Source organism: Delphinapterus leucas, chromosome 6 (assembly GCF_059928025.1).
Source record: "Delphinapterus leucas isolate spDelLeu-1000000601 "Yukka" chromosome 6, BTC_Dleu_Yukka2, whole genome shotgun sequence".
In the NCBI taxonomy this organism is placed as follows: Eukaryota; Metazoa; Chordata; class Mammalia; order Artiodactyla; family Monodontidae; genus Delphinapterus; species Delphinapterus leucas.
Genome location: NC_143134.1, coordinates 29921368 through 29941170, shown reverse-complemented (window position 1 = coordinate 29941170; position 19803 = coordinate 29921368). Strand labels below are relative to the sequence as shown.

Below are 19803 nucleotides of genomic sequence, written 5' to 3'. Positions count from 1 at the left end.
ACACACGCATGCACCAATGAGGCAGACAGTGAAAAGCTAACTCATCCATGTTCGTGAAACCCTACAGGTAATCCCCAGACTGAAATGTTCCCATGCAAGTCTGCTGCTCGAGGGACAAGGGTAAATAGTGAAGAGTCGAGGCTAGGAGAGCGCACTTACCAAGTCTGGTCACGATGACCCGCACCTTGGAGGTCTTGTTCCCCGCCGTGGCGAGCGCGGAGCAGCGGTACTCGGCGCTTTCCCGGAGGGCATCTCGCAGCCAGCTGAGCACATGGGCCCTGCCATCAGGCAGCGCATGGGTTTGCGCAGGGACACACACCTCCAGCTCTCGCCCGTTCTTCTCCCAGAGAAAGTGAACGTCCGCAGGACCTGGGGGCACACAGACCATCTTCACCACCAGGACCCCCACTAGGGGTCATGGGAACCATGGGAACTATCCTGGCACGGGAGATGGGGGCTTCCCAGATTAGGGGCCTCGTCCCAGCTGGACTCAAAGTGACAGTGCAGTTTTCCCGTAAGTCCCTGTCCTTCCCCTGGAGGAGGCCTGGAGGTGGTTCCCCACTGTGGTCCCCAGTGACCCTTGGGAGCAAAGGGGTATACAGACCCCTTAGTGCCTTGTGCCCCGTGGCTCCCTGACCTTGCTCAGGTGCCTTTTTCAAAGCACACCTGCGTGGCCATGTCCCCATGACACACTCTAGGCCATTGGGGGGCACCCCCTTTCCCTTTCTCGCCGGGCTGTGCACCCCCGTTGGAGTGCCTGGTGGCCAAGCTCTGGGGCGGATGTCTGTTTGGCACAGAGGGTCTGGGCCTGGGAACTTCATCTGCCCACCTGGCCCCGCTGCCACCACCTTCGGCCTGAAGCTCTGCCTCTGCTGGGCCACTCCCTCTTACCCCAGTGGGGCCTGGCCAGGCGTGTCAGGGTGCTGAGAAGGGCTGAGGGCCTGTCTTACAAAATAAGGGATTGGAGGAGAGTGGACCGGAGCAGGGGAAGGGCCCAGGCAGAAGCCCCCTTCCCAAAGCATGGCAGGGTCCTGTACACAAGCCACCCGCAGATCCCGTACTCATTCCACAGTGGCTGGGGTGGTGGGCTGTGGAGACCACTCTGTGGAAAAGCTGGGGCAAGACTGGGCTCTGGTCCCAACACTGGAAACAGCCTCAGCAAATGACCTCCTTGATGGGGCCACCTTCCCCTCCCATAAAGTGCAGCTGGATGAGCCTGGGGCTTCAGGCTTCACCCTGGGCCCCAAGGGCTGTGCTGAGACGGGCCCGACTCCTGTCCCTGCTTCAGAACCAACAAGCCAGGCCGCCTTCACTGTGATCTGCTCACACGCTGGCTTCCACTCAAAAGTGGCTGAAGACAGGACAAGGTCAGATTAAAACACCCAACTGGCACAACTAGGATCCTTCCTGGCATATGTGCAGACCCCCAGCTGAGCTGAGCTGGGACAGAGCAAAGGCCAGGCCAGGCCCTAGACCGAAGCAGCCGCCGCCTGCCCTGAGCACCCAGGTGGCTCAGAGCCGGGCAGGAGTGGGGTGCAGGCCCTACTCCCTGTGGGCTCTGGGGGACGCACAGGCCCTCTGTTCCCGCTGTTCCCAGTAACGGGGCGGGGGGGGGGAGGTGGATGGTGCGGTGCTGGGCCAGGCCCTGCTGCTACCCTAACTGCCTCTGCCAGGCAGGCACCCCAACAATGTGGACGAGGGGGCCCTCTGGCCTCCTTGCCCAGGGACCCAGCTCCCTGACAAGTGCCTGCTGTTCCGCGTGGACAGCACCGCCCTGGACAGGCATGCCGTGAGGCTGACCCTGACCCAGACCTGATCACAATCCTGCCTGAGAATCAGCTTTTAAAAGCTAGATTCCATCTCAGATGCCCGCCAACCTGGGAAATCACATAAAACGTGATTTCATGCAGGATGGTCAGCAGTACAAGGAATACATCTGCCTGTGGCTGGAGTTCACTGAGCAGGAAAAACAAACGATAGAGCCAAAGGATTAAAAACCAGCACGAGAACAACTGGCATCGGGGTGTGCCTGCATGCGCCTGTGGGAACGGCCAGGTGGGAACGGTGGTGGGCAGACATTTCTGTCACGTGCTGGGCTTTTTAGAAGGGGGAGAGACTTCTAGTTTAGATATGATTACTTTTGATGGATTCGTCGCCAGTAAGGTCCCCGTGTGACCAACTTGGGACCTATTCACCTTTGTGCAGTCCCTGCATCAGTGACCCACCACGTTCAGGATCCTCAAAGAAACTTCCTCCCAAGGGAAGGTGAGACCCTTGAACCAGACAATCCTAGGAATGAATCCGAGACAATGATCAGAACCCACTGAAGCCGTTTCTATTGGAAATTAGGAAATGTCCCACAGGGGGGTCCCCTGAATGCTGTGGCAACCACCCGTGTTGTCACTGATCAGGAATCACGTTTAAGATTTAATAACATGAAAATGTAATAATAACATTATATTAAATCAAGACAATATGTAAGTACATTGTGTGTGTATGTACGTGTGTGTGGACACATGCGCGTGAGGAAAGGCCTAAAAGCGGCCACTGTGCCAGTGGGGCTGCAGCTGGTTACATTTGGGGGTGACTAGGTTTTTGCTCTTCATACTTTCCTGAAGTTCCAAATTCACCACAACAAACAAATACTGATTTTATGATAAAAATAAAATGCTATTTGGAAGAAAGACACGTTACACAGGCTCTGGAGGGAATCCTGAAAGCGTTTAGAAGCGTTTTACACAGCAGCCCCCAGCCTTCCTGGCCCAGTGGACGAGTCCTCAGGGGTCTGTTTAGTTGTTTTCTGGGCAGGATTTCTGGGATTTCTGGTGTTTTGTTCTATCACTATAATTTTGCATAATATAAACTTGTATAATGTACAAAACAAAGCGTTTTGTACTCTACCCATAGATAACTCTATACATACTCTCCGTATACATTCAGATGTACATACTTGTACATATACGCACACGCACACGTACACAGCCCCACGTCTGTGTGCATCTGCCTGGGTGCCTGTCAGTTGGGCAGAGGTACTTCCTCCCTTTAACTGAATGCACTTGGTGACACCATGTTCCATTTAGTCATTCCCTGGACAGCAGGCACCTTGGTGGAGTCTAACTTTAAAAGTTGATATGCCCGAGGCATTATTGATTAAGAATGCGAGACTTGTCTCTGAATTTCAGACACTGAAGTCGGTTCTCATCCCCTTGCCCGGCTCAGTGGTGCCATGCACCGAGCCCCCCAGGATGGGGGCCACGAACATGGGTCACAGGAGCCTCTGGAAGGTTCTCATGACTGACACTGGGACAAAGAACCCGGGTGGCCTGAGCTGGGGATGATTCATCACCCCAAACCACATGGGCCAGGACCTCTCAGGAGCCAAATTCTCCTTCCACCCACAGTGGCCAGGGCACAAACAAGGACAGAAACCACATGTACCTCCACGGTGAGGACAGCGTCAAGCACCGTTCAACGTTCTCTAAATGTGTATTTAACGGTAGTAAAACATTACATGTGTTAAAGTACTTACGTTCCATTTATTCTTTTTTAAAACTATCCAACTCATTCTGAATGCAGAGGAGATTAAAGAGAGAGGGAAAGCGACAGTTAAAACCGGTCAGCAGGACCACCACATGACATCAGTGGAGACCCGGGGCAGCAGGCCAAACCCACCTGTCCCACAGGGACCTGCTCCTCGGAAATTCGGGGCCACCAGGAGTCTTGGGTCCCAGCCCACCTCAGGATTGCGGGACTGTTGGCTCCATCCTGCCCGCACCTCGACCCACACCGTCTAAGGAAACCCACTGGTGTAGAGTTGACTCTACTGTGTGACAAAACTAGCATCCCTCCGAGAAATGGCCTCTCTCCAAGGGAAGACGGCCCATCCTAGAGGCGGAGGGCCTGAGAGTCCCCAGCTGGAGGGGGTTGTGATGGGATCCACCCTAAGTCCTCAGGCCACGTCCTGACAGCTGCCCCACTGCCTTCCGTGCAGCTCCAGGCAGCCAAGCCTTCCTCCAGGAATCCTCCGTGTGGTCAACTCTGACCCCCAGGCTCGTTGCCCTGGGGCCAACCCACCGCCCATACTCACGCCCTGGGTCCTTCCAGCTACTGGGCAGCCGGGTGCACCCCTGTGGGGGGCAGGGGGGCTCTTCTCTGAGCACCCAGAGGCTGCACACACCAAGGACACTCACTCCAGATTCCCCGGCGTGGCCCAGAGTTCACATCTGTACAGGAACCAAGAGAACCTGCCCGGGAGAGGAAAGGGGCTCTCCCAGGTCTCCACCACCCCAAGGTCATCAGCTTTCCTCCTCAAAGTGTCTCAAGCCCATCACACAGGTGCTGGGGCCCTGTGGTCAGCTGAAGAGTGACCCCCAAAATATCCAGATCCTAAACCCTGGGACCGCATGTGGCAAAAGGCGCTTTACAGACAATACTGTGGGCCATGTCGGAAGGAGAGGGAGATGGCTGCACGGCTGCCAACTTCACGGGTTCGCTGCAGGAGCTCCGAGGCCCAGGCCGCTTCTGCCCCTCTGACCCCAGTGGCTTAAAGGGCTCTGATTTCTAACATTGTAGTTAAAACATGAAAGGCCATCTGAAACCTGAATATGCAAATGTCACCCAAAGTAGAGAGGATCCATTCTTAGCTTTAAAAACAAAACAGGTCTAACTCTGACATAGAAAAATAGTTGTATCAGGAATGAGGGCAGGGCGGTTAGGGTAAAGAGAAGTCCTACGTTTGTTAAAAAATTATATAGATCTATTTCTGTCTGTATATATGCGCACGGTGCATGTGCAGACACATGCTTTGCACAGACGTGCATATGGACGCATTATCAATCGCTGGTACACGTACAGGCCTGCCTTGTTCTACTGTGCCTTGCTTTACTGCACTTTGCAGACACTATGTGTTTTACAAATTGAAGGTGTGTGGCAACCCTGCATCGGGCAAGTCTATCGGCACCATTTCTCCAACAGCATTTGCTCAGTGTCTCTGTGTCACATTTTGGTAATTCTCACAACATTTTAAACTTTTTCATTATTATAATAATTTTATGGTGACTGTGGTTGGTGAACTTTGATGTTACTATTTCAGCTTGCTGAAGGCTTGCTTGATGATTAGCATTTTTTAGCAATAAAGTCCTTCTAAATTAGGTTACATAATGTCATTGCATACTTAATAGACTACAGTATCGTGTAAACGTAACTTCTAGATGCATTGGGAAATCAAAAAAATTGTGCAACTCGCTTTATTGCAATAGTCACTTTATTGCGGGGTCTGAAACTGAACTCACAACATCTCTGAGATGTGCCTGTACGTTTTATCTGTATTTTCAGCCAAAATAAAGGTAAATGTGCTCATGTGCACGTAGTGGGAGATTTCTTTGCTTATCTGTACTATTCTAATTTTCCCACAAGGAGCATGGATTACTTCAGAAAAGTGAAACATGACTACATGCCTTCGTAATTTCTCCTCAGAACCCCTTTTCTGTATTTGTCAGTATTTTCCTAACTCCCCACCGTGCACATACATCGCTTTCAAACGGAAGACAGCCAGCAGTTAGGAGACCCGCCCCCAGAACCTGGAATTTGTCCTCCTTACACTCAAGACTCAGGGCCTGTGAATGGAAGCATGGCCACAAGGCACATCATGCAGGGTACTTTGGACCAAAAAGAAACACACACACACACACACACACACACACACACACACACACACGGATGTGTGCATACATGTCCACACAAGAACAGACATACATGCACACACGTGTGCACAGATATGTCAGCAAAGCACACACACATACCCATGTACACACACATACACATACACACATACACACATCAACATACAGACACACAGGTGCACACACACACTCCACCAGCATGATCTGGAGATGCAGAGAAGACGGTAAGCTGAGAAGCCCCTCCGAGTCACCCAGCCGCGAGGCCATGCCCACCGTGAGAAGCCGACCTGGCCTTAGCTGGACCAGAGCTTGAGCCACTGTGAGATGGTTCCCTAAGCCCAGCTCTGCAGTGACACTCAGCCCGAGGCCACGTGGGAGCAACCTGGACGGGGAGGTGCCTGCAGGCAGAGGCAGGAGCCAACATTTCTGCAGAGTCGCAGCCTGACAAGAAACTTGGTCTTTAGTTCTGGTGCCTTCTGGGACTCGGGGGAGGGGATGGCCAGAGACACTGCCTTTTTAAACTGTGCACTTGAACACCCACATTGCACAGGGAACCGGCTTTGGCTATTGGGCTAGGTATAGAGGAAGAGGGCAGCGCCTGCCTAGATCTGGACGTGTCATTGGGGATACCCAACCCAGTGACATGCGGCAGGATGAGCCTGGGGACAAGGCCTGCGTGGGGCCTCAGACAGAAGGGACATGCTCTCGTCCACTCTGCCCCTCAACAGCAGGCTGCCCTTGGGAAGAGTAGGTTCCCCGAGTGCAGACATGAAACTGCTCTGTTGAGGGGCGGGTCCCCGCAGGCCCAGCTATGGGGTCCCTGAGGGCCTGTGTCTGCCAGCAAGGGACCCTGGTGTCCCCAGCACTGAGCCTCTCCGCCTTCCCACCACCAAGGAGGTTCCCCAGTGTGACTGTGGAGGACCCTGCCACTGTGGGACAGGCCTGGGGGCCTGAAGCAGTTCCCGGGCCCCTGTCCCAAGGGAGTCAAGTGGCTGAGAGCAGCACCCAGGTGACCCGGGGCCACACGGACCCGCCCCTTGCAGGTCTGTCTGCAAAAGTCCCCTTCACTGGCAACTTCCCTGCCCACTGCCCGAGGCCCAGGCAGGAGTCACCAGTGGCCACACATGCGGGGTCACAAGTGGACAGAGCCACTCAAAGGCCTGTGAGCCAACTCCACAGGGGATCAGGTAGCAGCGTAACACCCAGCAGCTTCTCACAGCTTGCTTAAATTCTCAGAAAAAGGAAAACAATGAGATTTGCTTGTCCTCCTCACTAACTTCATTCCTCGCTCTGAGCAAACAGAACAAGCTGCCAGGCCCGGAACGTGCCACGTGCTTTCCCTCCACGGCTACTGATGAGTTAGAAGACGGCACCCTGGGGAGGCCGGGCCACCGGGCGCTGCCCAAAGCCCAGGACGCACTCGGAACGTGGGTTTGGCTGACGCCCTAACCCAATACCATCCAACACAGTGCCAACGCCTCCTACATCTGAGGGGGCATGCTAGACTCCCAATCTTTTCTGCGTTTAAACATCTTGAAGCAAGTTGTTAAAACAATTCCCATTCTGGAGGCTCTACGGTTAATGTTTTAAATCTCCAAACGCCACATACATCAAACCCAAATTGTTAGCTGACAAAGAAGTAACCCTATATACCAGCAATTGGCAAGCTGCCGTTTGTAAATGAACTTTGGTGCCCGCGCAGCGGCAGCTTTCAAGCTACAAGGCAACAGCTGAGTAGCTGCAACAGAAACCATGGCTGCAGAAGTCGAAGAGTTTGGCCCTTTGAGGAAAACACTGGTCGGGCCCTGCTGTCCACAGGAACAGCCTCGGGGTAACAGTTTAGCGTTGCTGGGGACCACTGGAGAGGTGCAGCCAGGAAGGCCGTGCTCGTGGAGGAGGCCCCCACTGCCCGCCCCCCACCTGGACAGGTGCCCCGCTCACCTGTGGCATGGCAGAAGAGGTGGAAGGTCCCCAGGGCATGCACGTGCTGGGCCTGGTCGCTGAGGAAGGGCGGCAGCAAGGTGACCTGCAGGCGGCTGTCAGGCCCCGGGCCCGAGGCCGGCCAGGGGCTTCGGGGAGAGGAAGATGAGTCAGGGACCAGACAGGACAGGGAAGAGGACCCCGGAGGAGGAAAGGGCAGAGGAGATGAGGCTGCGAGACAGAGGACAGAAAAGAGAGAGGGCTCTGAGGCAGAAGTCGTCAGGAACACACCGCATGCCAGAGAAGGGGAACAAAGTGCAAGAAAGACAGGAGCCCAGGCCGCGCGGGGAGGCGGCGGGAGAGCCACAGGGAACCACGCGCCCGCGTCAAGGATATAAGCTTCTGTTTATTCGGTTACTTTCCGAACGTATACAATTCAAAGTAGAAAAATAAAAACAAAGTAAATCTTATAAAACACAAATGTTTACACCAAAACGGTCGAATCCTATCATGCTGGAAGATGACACTGTCCACACAGGCCACACACACACTCAGAGTTTATTGCTCTTTGCCACGGAAAGAAAGGCTCCTCTATGTGGGTGTCTGGAAAGCAGGAAATGGAGCGTGACGTCGGTGATGGTTATTAGACTGTGCCGCCCACTTGCACCTTGAAAGAGGGCGCCAGGCCTGGCAGGTCCGTGGCGGCGGCATCTGTGGGAGGGGTGCTGTGCTCACCAGCCTGGCTGTCCCCGGCCGCCCTGCTCTCTTCCAGTTGTGGACAGCCCGGTTAGGCCAAGTGGAGAGTCTGAGCGGGCAGAGGGCATGAGATGGAAGCAAAAAGAAAAAGGAGATGTTCAGATGACCAAGACGTCCCGGTTGAACGTTCTGTCTGGGCAGGAGGTTTTGACTAGTGGCCGTGGGCACTGGATTGTAACTCACTCGTCCCCTCAACTCTGAGCCGGCCCGGCTCCAGCCAGAGCACGCTGGGGGCCACATCCCTCCCTCCAAACCCTGCCCGGTGTTGTGGGACAGTCCTCCACAGCCTTCTCCTCAAAAGAGTTAAAACAAGAGTTAAAAAAAAGGTACAGAAAAAAAGTCTCTCTGAAAACGATGCTTCCCTTAAGGAACAAAATTAAAAAAAAAAAAAAAAAAAGGACATGTGCTCAAGACATGGTTTTGTCTACATTTCTAAAAGCAGAAAAGAATGCATTTAGCAAAAGTAAGATTATCCCTGAGAATCTTAAGCAACATAAGCCACACCTTTACCCTAATATACAACAAAATTCAGAAGATGTACATCTTCCAAATATTAAAACATCTGCTTTAGTAATTTAAAACATGAACGACCCAACACACCAACATAATTAAAGCAAAACTCCTAAAAAGTAATTATGTGGAAGAAAAGGTTCGTGCCAACCTGGACAACAAGCGATAAGTTACCAATCTGATAAACTAAAACGTCATTTCCAATCTGGAATTAAATTCTCTTTCAGTGGCTGCTACAAGGAGGGGACGCTCACGGCCCAACTCTTCCCGGGCCAGTGGCGGCCCGGCCGTCTTCCCGCCGCAGAGTGGCCTCGGGCAAGCTTGCAGGCATGACTCCAAGGGCCCCACCGACCAGCAGGCCGGCCGCGATGCTCGCCGTTTTCCGAAAGGACAAAGAGAAACCAAGTCACAAGCGCGACCCAAGAGAAAAGACACAGAAGACTGAGGTTTGCTGACGACGGCTACCTACGCAGCACTGGACGGGGCACTGAACTGGCAACACAAAGACCTCCCGGGGAGCAGCGGGCGCCTCAGTCCCCGTCCGCGTCCGAGTCGGCGAACTTCAGCTCGCACTTGACGTCGAATGGCCGGTCCCTGACCGGGAGCTCGTCGATCTTCTGCGAGTCCTCCCGGTCAGTGGGCAGCCTGCTGGCCATGGTGTCCTGCTCTGTCTCATAGCCAGTGTCCAGGGCCGGCTTGGGTTGCCCCCCGTTCTGCTGGGAGAAGCTGCCCTGCTCCACCAGCGTCTCCTTCACACTCTGCTCGCAATCCGAGAAGTCCGACGTGGGCTGCTTCTTCCCGAGGAGCATGGCCGAGCGGAACTTTAAACACTGTCCGGGCAAGTAGCCCTTATAGCAGTTGTAGGTGAAGAGGCAGAGGAAGAGGACGAAGAAGAAGAGGAAGAGAAACATGAGGAGACGGTTGTCACTGGACTTGAGATACATTGTCTTCTCCGAGTGGACCTGGGGGACCGTGTTGATGACAATCTTTGGTTCACAGGACATGCTGGTGGGCCCCTCGGGGCTGGAGGGCAGGGCGATGGCACTGGGAGTGGTGACCTGCAAGGCTGGGGTCTGGGGAAAGGAGCCTTGGGTGGGCCCCGCTGACACTTTGGAGGTGATCCTACTACCTTCTGTCCGTGTGACCGGCGAGGTGGAGGCCACCGGAGTTCGAGGGACCACCTTGACCTCCAGAACGTGCTTGGCCACCACCTGCAGGACCGTCTTGTTCTTGACCCTCTCCTCAGACAGGCACTGGTACACCCCACTGTCTCCTTCTGACAGGTTGAAGATGAGCAAGTTCTTCCTGCCCACCAGGCTGTACTTGGGGCTTTCAGCCTTGAGCACGCCATTCTGGAACTTCCACACCACCCGGGCCAGGTTGGACTTTTGGGAGCATTTGAGTTCTGCTGTGCCACCATGCTTGAAAAAATGCTGCAGGTAACTTTCTTTAATTTTATCTGGAACATCAAAATAAACGTGCACAGCATCAACAACCCTGCTCGATACTTCTTTCAAAACTAGGTTAACACGCACAAGAGGACACAAGAGTTTCACCCTGTGGAGCAACATGGAATCTTCCAGAACAGCAAGGAGATAAAGACATGCGTGACGGAAAAGCAAAGATTAAGACCCCAATGGCAGCCCTTGGGGACAAAGAAATTGAAGCCAACTCTGAGCAGAAGAAATCCTGTTTCGCACCCTGATTTCCCAGGAGAAAACTCCCCAGGCCGGGGAGGCTGGGCAGCGGTCAGCTGTGCCTTCTGGTGGTGGTGCTGAATCAAACAACGGGCTTCTGCTAACGGCTGCCGGGTGTGCTAGCCGTTCGGTGGGCCTTGGCGCCCTCCTCCTAAACTTGTCTTAACTGATGACAGCTAGCGAGCGGGTTAGGGATGGGAGGGCAGGGGCCCAGGGCACGCCTGCCTTCAGCTGGGACATGCCTGACCTCCTGGCAGGGGTGGGATCCCCCAAGGGGAACAGGGACTAATCTCTCATGAGTTCCTCCCTCCTGTTCACAAGAGGTGTAGGTTTTGTTTAACGCGCCCCAAGCTAAGCAGAAGAGAGAGGATGCATCCCAAGAGCAGACGTCACAGTTTGGGATGGAGAGTGCCTTCCAGTAAACAAATACACTCTGCGTGGCTTCAACATCCTGTTCTGTGATAAAAGGGACAGAGAAACATCACGGGGTCTGCCACGAGATTACTTGACCTCTGTTCCGAGTAGAGAAAGAAAAACAAAATGTACGAAATGCCACACCAGCAAAGCATCATGAAATGGTTACGTGACCTGGCCGTCCCTGAAGAGAAGGCAGCGAGGACGAGCAACTTACCGGGGCAAGCGGACGCATCCCCACTCATTTCCTGAATCAAACCCCTGCAAGACAACCGGGCACAGGTTACACAGTGCATGCGCTTGACGCCATGGGGCTGGGCGGAGCGCCTGCATGTAGTGGGGCTGGTACCTGCTGGGGCCATCGGTCTGGTACAGGGCGATGCAGGCGGCCGCGGCCGGGCTCCAGGCGCAGTAGGGATCCCGGGCCAGCACGCAGTCCTCGCAGGTGCCATGTTTTCCGCAGAAGGCCACGGGGGCCTGCACCACGCCCGAGTTGGAACCGGCATAGACAAACCTTCTGCCCTGTGGGTGTAAAACAGATGAGAATGGTGGGCACTGGGTGGGGGCAGCCCTCAACGCGCCAGGTGCTTCTCTAGCTCATGGGGAGTGATGACAAAGCTTCGTCCCGAGCTTCTGGAGGAGGAAGCGGAACGAGGCCAGATTAGATCCAAGACAAATCTGCACTGCAGCGTCGTGACAGACGGGTGGATTTCGGACGGAATCCACGGGCTAACTCAGAGTGTGCTGGGCCTTGGTCCAAATCCCTCCCCTCCCCCGTCCGAGCACCCACCTTCATCCTACCCACCAGCAGTGCATCTCTGCACCTCCTCTGCCTCCTCTGTGTGCAAGAAGACCCACTAGCTTGACACTCCCGACTGCCCTCCCAGCCTCACTAGACCAGAGGCCAAAGGGCACAGCCTCCAAAGCCCATCTCGTGCAACACGTGAGCACCAGCACACAGACGGCCCGTGTCAGTGTGTGAATCCAGCGGGGCCGCAGTGAACACAGGTGGAGAGTGAACAGAGCTCTAGTAAACAAGTGAGGAGGCATTCATTTCTCACGCATCTACGTTTACGAGAAATGAACGCGGCTGGGGAAATGGACAGCCACGCTCAGAAGCAGAGAGCAAAGCAGGCTCCTCCGTGTTCTGGAATGCTGGGCCTGGGACGTCTCCACCCTCAGGCTGATGCCGCCGGCGCCCGCAGCACTGGTAGGGAGCCGGGCGCACAGGCAGTTGGGGCAGGCTGATTTTCTCACGGGACTCAGCTAGAACGAGGGCTCCCCCAAGGAGTCCACCTGAAGCCCAGCAGCAGACCCAGGGCTGGCAATTCACATACAGCATTTTCTCTCTCCTTTGCTGATAAGCCTCTGTCTCACCCTGATGCTCTAGAAAAACCGTTGGTTAATGTCAAAAGATTCCCAAGTTTCCACAGAGCTTAGTATTTAAAACACAGCCTCTATCCTCTGAGGACATGTTCTGAATTAATTTCAGAGTCTGGCTGGAGTGCAAAGGCCCTGGCATTACATCAGATCTCCTGGCCTGTGATGCCTTGAAGGCCCAGGGGTCACAGACCCACCGTGTGTGAGCACAGCCAAGAGAGGGCAGTGCCCTGTGCAAAAGAGTCAAACTGTGATGGCAGGTGGCAGAGAGAGTCAAGCCCAGTGCCGGCCTGTCCATGTCGGCAGAGACCCGGGCAGACAAGGCCAGGTGAGCCCATATTCGTAAGAAGGAATCAGGACGACACCCTGTATCACAGTTGGGATCACGTGGCTCAGAGGTGAGGAAAAATTTCCTGGGGAGACCGGCCAAGTGGGCAACTTCAGTGGGGTCCACAGAGGGGCCCTGGAGAGGGCTCAGACACTCATGCACCCTCCTCACACCACAGCCTGCTCAGCCTCCAGCCCTCGCTCCCCAACAGGGCAGGGCCTCCCCAATTCCAACGAATGTGGACGGGAAGGGAACAGAAAAGTGGCTTGAGATCCCACAGCAGCAAGCACTGCAGGCAAGGCCCATGGGTGGACATGCAAGTCAGTGGGCGAGAGGCAGCCGGGTGTCTGAGTAGCCTCAAGGTCACCCACAAGTAAGTGTCAGCCGCCGTGGGGGCTGAACACGGCCCCCAAACTCTTCAACTCCTCCTTCCAGGAGCTGGGGCTTAGCTCCCCGCCACCCGCCCCCCCCACCAGGTGGACTGGATCCACTGACCACAGGGTGTGGGGACAACGTGGAAGGAGAAACCAAGTAACTCTGAGAAGTCATTGAATCCATGTCCCCGAGACAGTGGTCATCTCCCCAAATGCTCAACCCCAATTTCAACGCGAGAAAACATCAGATATGCCCAAACCGAGGGGCGTTCCACAAAACGCTGATCAGTTCTCTCCAGATGTGTGAAGGTCACCAAGATGAGGGCAGACGGGAGCCGTCAAACAGACACCGAGGGAGGCCACGGGGGGCCCTGGAGTCAAAAAGCAGGTCGTGGGAACGCGGGGATTGGGCGTGTGGAGGTGAGTGCAGGCGCTGTGCCAGCGGGCCTCCTCGGTTAGGCAGGCGCGCTGGGGAAGGGTCACAGGACCCCTGTACTATTCACCCCAGCTCTTCCGTGAGAGAAAACAAGCCGGCCGGGTACCACCCAGCACCTGTGAGATCTGCTGAGCGCGCACGTGCCCAGGTGCCCTCCTGCTGACCCCTTGCGGGTCTCCACCCTCTGGGTGACTGTGCCCTCAGCTGCAGCACCAGGCTCTCTCAGTCACATCTTGGTCTCTGTGCACACAGGTGGGTGATTGTGGGTGGACATGGCCAGAGCTGGAGGAGCTCCCACCTTTGCTGTACAGGTGGCACCTGACCATCAAAGAGCGTCCCCGGGAAAACCACACTCAGCCTGCTCCATGGGCCCAGAGCATGCCTGCCATGTACGCACAAGAGACTGGAGAACACGGCTGTTCATGCAGCAGGGGGAGAGGCAACCCAAGTGTCCACCAGTGGGTGAATAAACCATACGCGGTGGATGCGTGGGATGGAATACTATTCAGCCCTGAAAAGGAAGGACGGACATGGATGAACCTTTAAGACATTATGCTGAGTGAAATAAGCTACTCACAAAAGGACAAATGTTGTAGGATTCCACTTATATCAACACGAGGTTCTTAGAGTAGTCAAACACACACAGACGGGAAGGGGAATGGTGGGTGCCAGGGGCTGGGGAATGGGAGGAAGCGGGGAGTCAGTGTTTAATGGGTTTGGGGTTTCAGTTTTGTAAGATGAAGTGCTGGAGATGGGTGAGGATGAGGGTTGCGCTATGTGAATGTACTTAATGGTGCTAAAGTGTACACTCAAAAATAATTAACGTGGTACAATCTATATGATGTACACTTACCACAATAAAAACAAAAAACAAATGCACTTGTCAGGGGAGAGCAGGTAGTGACCAGGGACCCCCCTCCCTGGTAGCACTTCCTGTGCTCCCCCAGCCCTGTGGCAGCTGCTCGTCACTTTTCTGCATTGAGAGCCAGGCATGATCGACCCAGAAGAGGCTGCTGGTGGGGAATGGGGAGGGGGGAGCAGGTGTTTTTTTACCCCGAACAGCCGCTTTCTGCTGCCACGGCAGCACGGACAGCATTCTGAAGCCACCCTGAGCCCACTAGCCCAGGAGAAGGTGTGGGACCCCATGGGCACCTGAACCACATCCCAGCACAGTGGAGGTTCCTGTGGGAACAGGCAACTCACTCCCTGCATGGCTAGCCCCCGGCCACATGACCAATCCTGATCTCAGGCAGGTGAGCACAGGACTCACCTGTCAGGCTTCCCACAGGTGGTGCTGCCCCCTCCCTCCCTTCTCCCTCCCCCATCCCTGCCATGGGATCAGCACCCACATGCCCTGGAAGACTTGGGTTCAGGATGGCAGGGCCAGCTGGGTCTGTGAATGATGTCGTGGAGCAGAGCCGAGCCCTGTCCGCACTGCGGGCCTGGCCTCGGTTCTGATGAGTACTAGACCATCTGGAGGCTTTGAGGGTGCTTGCCCCAGCCGGGCTGAAGCACCCGAGCAACATGGCAGCGGCCAGAAGGGCTCCTGGGTTTCCCTGTTTCAACAATGATGCAGGTGGGCCTGGGGGAAAGGGGGCCAAAAGCACCCACCCGACAGGTACAGATGTCTGGTAGCCTAACCCCATTAGGCTACTTCGTCTTCCTTCCCTTTTAGAACTGGAGCGAGAAAACACACACTGCGGTGGCCAAGAGGGGAAGTGACCCTGCTACAGGAGTCTGAAAACCAGATCCAACTCCTCAAGCTCATGATGCCGGGGAGAGGACGAAAGACCGTGTGTGGAGTTTGCAAATACGCATCTGACCAAGAGGTTGCCTTCTTTTCTTTCTCGCCTGGCTATCGGGACCCCCTTCCTACTGCCCACAGCCCAGGGAGGAGTGAGCCTGGGCCCCACGAGCCAGGCGGAGGCCCCTACCCGGAGCCAGGGCAGGGAGGATGCTCTGAGGGGCTGGAGGAACAACCTCTTTCCAACGTGAAGAGAGGATGGCCCAGGAGTGTCACGGGTCAAAAGGGAAAATCTCAGCAACAGGGCGACGCCATACGAAGCAAGGACAGTCTGGCTTGGTGCTCCCAAGCAAGGCTTTGCAAACAGGGTGCAGGTGGGAGAGGCCAAGCGATGGGTGGGCCTGCAGTGGAGGGGAATTCGATGTATGGCCAGGCTACCAATTTCTGATGCTGACCAGAGCCTGTCAGTCCAGGGGTCACAGCATAGGGAGTCACAGGGCAGTGCTGGGACAGTCCCAGGGTCTGCCATCCCTCACCGTACAGATGAGGAAACCGAGGCAGGACTGGTCCACCCAGGCTCACAGTCACGCACCTGGAGCCAGGACGTGGACGAGGTCACCCGGTGCCCGGCCTGAGCTCTGCTCTTCGCTCCCCACCCCGGCTGTAAACCGGGTGGCACACTTCCCAAAGGCCACTTTGGATGTACAGCAGGGGACAGCCTGTGGACCACAGGGCAAATCCAGCCTGCTGGCTGTTTCTATACAGCCCATCAACTAATAGCAGGTCTCACATTTTCAAACGGTTGAAGAAAAATCAAAATAATAATATTTTGTGACATATGAAAATTCCACGAACTGCAAAGCTCAGTGCCTGTAAATGAGGATTTGGTAGAACATAACAGGGCTCACTTGCTTCCGGACTGCCCACGGCTGCTCTCAAACTGCAACAGCACGGGCATCAGAGCCTACAACATTTACTCTTGGCCCTTTACGGACAAAGCAGGCCGGCCCTGGTGAAAGAGGCAGCGCCTCCTGAAACGGGGCTTTGCAGACACGGCGCGTCGTTACTCAGAGGACGTTTTTCTGTGCAGGTGAGGAAGGTGCACCGAGGGCACCCCCACCTACTGGGTCTTACCCTCACCAAGTTCCGGCACAAGAAGTGTTTTCACAGGCCAGTGAGCCCCCCGACGGCATCGTACATTGGTCCCAACAACTCAGTGAGGTTCTGCAACTTTTAGGACACAGTTTGCCTTCCCTCCACCCCATACCCCACAGCTCATGGAAGGACTTTCTATAAGAGCCTGAAGGCCGGCTCCTCTAGGCCAGATGGACGACGGGGCCTGCCTGGCGCAGCCCGGCCCAGCCTGTGGGCACCAAGACGTGGGGCCATCCAGCCGGCCACCCAGTCACTTTACCTTCTTGGAGGACAGCAGCAGGGTCTGGACAGGCTCGAAGTCCTGGAAGAGCTGTGTCTCCTCGATGATGTGGACGTTGTTCTCAAGGCTGATGGCTTTGTGCAGGGCACCCCGGTCTGCAAGGTCAAAGCTGCAGGTTACTCCCCGGAAGGAGAGGACGGTGCTGGCACTGTCAGCCACGCAGCCAATGGTCACCCTTCTGCCTCCCACTCCTTCCCCCAGTAGGAGGCTTAGAAACAGATGTTTTTGCATTAGACACGGAAAAGGAAAAGCCATCAGCAAAATAAACAACTGGACTGACATGGGTTATCCCATTTTTACCTGAAAAATAAACAGCCCTTTGTTGACTTCAATACCCCTCATCAGAGTAGTCGACACTGTGTCCTCCAAACAAACGTGACATGGTTCTTGGGCTGCACTGGCCTCTGAGGGTGCCATCCTTGTGCCAGGAGCCCCAGGCAGGGGAGGCTGGTGGCTGGGCAGCACCCAGAGCTGACCACAGAGCCCACCAGCTGCTGCTGTGCCTGGCTACCAAGACCATTCCAGAAGACTTGTGTCGGAGTCTACGGACCACCAGGAAAGGTGTGTCTCCCACGGCAGGTCAGGACAGGTGTCAGGCAGGGAGGCAGGACGTGCCCATGTGCCGGCTCTCAGCAGCCTCCCTTTGCACCGCCCAGACCTACCACACCTGAATTTCTAGATCTGGGCCAGGACTCGCATTTTTAACCAGCGCCCCACGTGTTCTGATGGTCACAGAGATCTGAAGCCATCCAGGTGTGGTGACTTCTCAGAAACGCTTCCACGCCCTAACAAACCACTCAGGCACCTGGGGGAGATGCTGGCTCCGGGCGGCAGAAATTAGCTGGACTCACCCACGTTCTTACCCAGGGCCCAGGACCCACCTGTGCTGACAAACATGACGTCATGGACCGTCCCATCCAGGGCCCGGGTCCTGTCCACCACGATCTGCGTGTAGTTCACGTCACTCTTGATCAGCCGGGGCCTGTTGTCTATCGGGGTCACGGAGTCGTCCATCAGAGGGTGGTCTTTGACAAACTGCAGAGTCTTGTCTGGTAGGTTGAGGGAGCTGGAGAAGTTGGCCGCACGCGCCTCCCGGTTGATGCACTGAAGGGAGCAGACCACCCGTTACTGCGGGGTGCACGGGCACATGGCGCGTGCTCCGCACAAGAGGGGAGGCTTCCCCGAGGTGACGAACTTAGGACTACACAGTGGATTTCTTGAAAAAATGGGAACACTGAGGTGATCTTTACCCAGGAATCTGAAGACACAGTTATAAAGCAGGGAGGAAATGCAACTGTCTTTTTGTCCACAAGACACAATTGTGTCTCATGATACATAGTCAATGAAGTAACTTTCATCCATTCATAAATGAAAAAAGCGTATCACACTTCTGAAATTGAAAAATACACACTTATCATTCCACATCTCTCCCAGAAGAGAAGCCTCGAAAAATGGCTAAAAATAGTCCAATTCTAAATATAAATAGCATAAAGGTCAAGAGCACAAAGGATTCTTTTTTCCGTCCTAGTTCTTGATGTGCGTAAACCAAAATTCACAACCACAGGTGAACACCTTTTGCTTAAAGATACGCATGAAAGGAACTGACCTGTGTTAGCAGAGACGTACCCCAGAGAGGGGGACCATCCTGGGGGAGTGAGCTCCAAGCACCAGGCCACCCTCCCAGGTCACAACCCCACCATGGGCCATGTACACGGCCCAGCTCACCAGTCACGTAATAAACGGATGCAGCCGCATCGGCCTAGACACCCACACTGTTTTCTACATAAAATTCACTACTTTTAGGAGAAAAAAAAAAATGTGACTCATATTAACAAATGGAGAATATCGCTTGTCCCTTTGCTAAGAAATCGTGTGTTTCTCTGCAAGAAACAGAAAATGAAAAAGCTCTAATTTTATTATGCAATGTTAATCCCACAGAACAGCTGGCGCCAGCCAGAAGAGCTTTCTTGTTCGGGCAGTTTGTAGCCACAGCTGTTACACAACACACCGATGAGAAGAAGCCAGGAAAAGGAGAGTGTGCCCACGGCCTTTCCCAGTCCCGGGTGGACGCCCATTCCCCGTGGAGAGAGCCCGGTCCACTTACCGCCCCGGGCCGCGGTGTGGGCACGGCCCCGTTGTAGCGCACCCACTTGGTGTGCGACTGCTCCACCGTGGCGCTCTGCATGTACTTCCCACGGGAGAAGACTGCCTCGGCTGTGGACAGGTTGTAGGCGCACACGGCTGAGAGCCCCACGTTGTTCCTGGGGAGGAGGGGGCGACGTGACTGCCCTGAATCGGGGAGCGCAGTGAAAACACCCCCAACCCACCCACCCGGGCACTCACAGCTGTGGGGTGAAGACCCCATAGAACATGGGCTCCTTCAGGCCGGGAGACCTGAGGACAAAGACGTCTCGCAGCACGTTGAAGACGAGGTTGCTGTCCGGCCGGGAGCAGATCAGCCTGGCCTTCAGGAAGGAGGTCCACTTCTTCTGTAAGGTCCTCAGGCCGCCCTGATCCCCCTGTAACCCCAAAGACACGCGTGGTAGGAGGAGGGCAGACTTCCCCCGTGAGCAGGTGATAAGTGATGTACTTGGGCCCAGAGCAGCTCTGCCTGAATGAAAGGAAGCCAAGGCTGAAAAGGAAAGCTGGCTGCAGACTACTAGTGATGCCAGCAACTCCCTTCATGCCAGCTCGGGTCATCGATTGAAGCACAAAACCAAACGAACAAAACCCTCTCGACGACCAGTCTCCCAACTGCAGCTAGAACAACTGTTCGACTCTGCCCACACTCTGTGTCATGCAGCAGACCCCCGCCGTCCTTGCACATGTTCACTGCTTTGGCCCTTTGGCTCATGTGCATCTCCAGACTCACGACCCGTCCATGAGTGACTGGCAGAGACAGGGGCTGGTGGATGCACAGGCTCCCCAATCTGTCTCAAGCCAATGTGTGTACGCGTGGTCTCCCCCAAAAGGCGCTCCTTGTGGGAGATCAAATCTTCACTTCCTTCCAGCCCCCAAGTTATCTGCTGAGGTGCTCTGGTCCTGCCAGGTCCTCCAAAACACTTTTCAGTGAACTGCCCACCAAGCAGTAATCGTGAAACACCCCTGACATGACTTGGTCTGGAGAG

General features: G+C 55.0%; 2 protein-coding genes across 15 annotated transcripts in view; both read right to left on the bottom strand.

Moving 5' to 3' along the window:
- Positions 1 to 7675, bottom strand: part of LOC149748883 (uncharacterized) — a 32260-nt gene extending 24585 nt beyond the window's left edge. Inside the window, exons 1-3 of one of the 2 annotated variants that reach the window (XM_089912926.1) lie at positions 7623 to 7675; positions 3530 to 3566; positions 160 to 369 (exon numbers count right to left, since the gene is read on the bottom strand). In XM_089912926.1, coding sequence (XP_089769052.1) covers positions 160 to 369; positions 3530 to 3536 — 217 coding nt within the window. In that variant the 5' untranslated portion in view covers positions 3537 to 3566; positions 7623 to 7675. Of the gene's footprint in view, positions 1 to 159; positions 5573 to 7622 lie in introns of those variants that run through there. The other variant, XM_089912925.1, reaches the window with a different exon arrangement.
- SEMA4D (semaphorin 4D) overlaps positions 5667 to 19803 on the bottom strand; it is a 109012-nt gene continuing 94875 nt past the window's right edge. For 11 of the 13 annotated variants that reach the window (XM_089912915.1, XM_089912912.1, XM_022560662.3 and 8 more), the window contains 7 exons: positions 19019 to 19194; positions 18780 to 18936; positions 17557 to 17779; positions 16655 to 16770; positions 11328 to 11500; positions 11196 to 11239; positions 7988 to 10326 (listed from right to left, as the gene is read on the bottom strand). In XM_089912915.1, the coding sequence (XP_089769041.1) occupies positions 9398 to 10326; positions 11196 to 11239; positions 11328 to 11500; positions 16655 to 16770; positions 17557 to 17779; positions 18780 to 18936; positions 19019 to 19194 (1818 nt within the window). In that variant the 3' untranslated portion in view covers positions 7988 to 9397. Of the gene's footprint in view, positions 7833 to 7987; positions 10327 to 11195; positions 11240 to 11327; positions 11501 to 16654; positions 16771 to 17556; positions 17780 to 18779; positions 18937 to 19018; positions 19195 to 19803 lie in introns of those variants that run through there. The other 2 variants (XM_089912922.1, XM_089912921.1) reach the window with 2 other exon arrangements.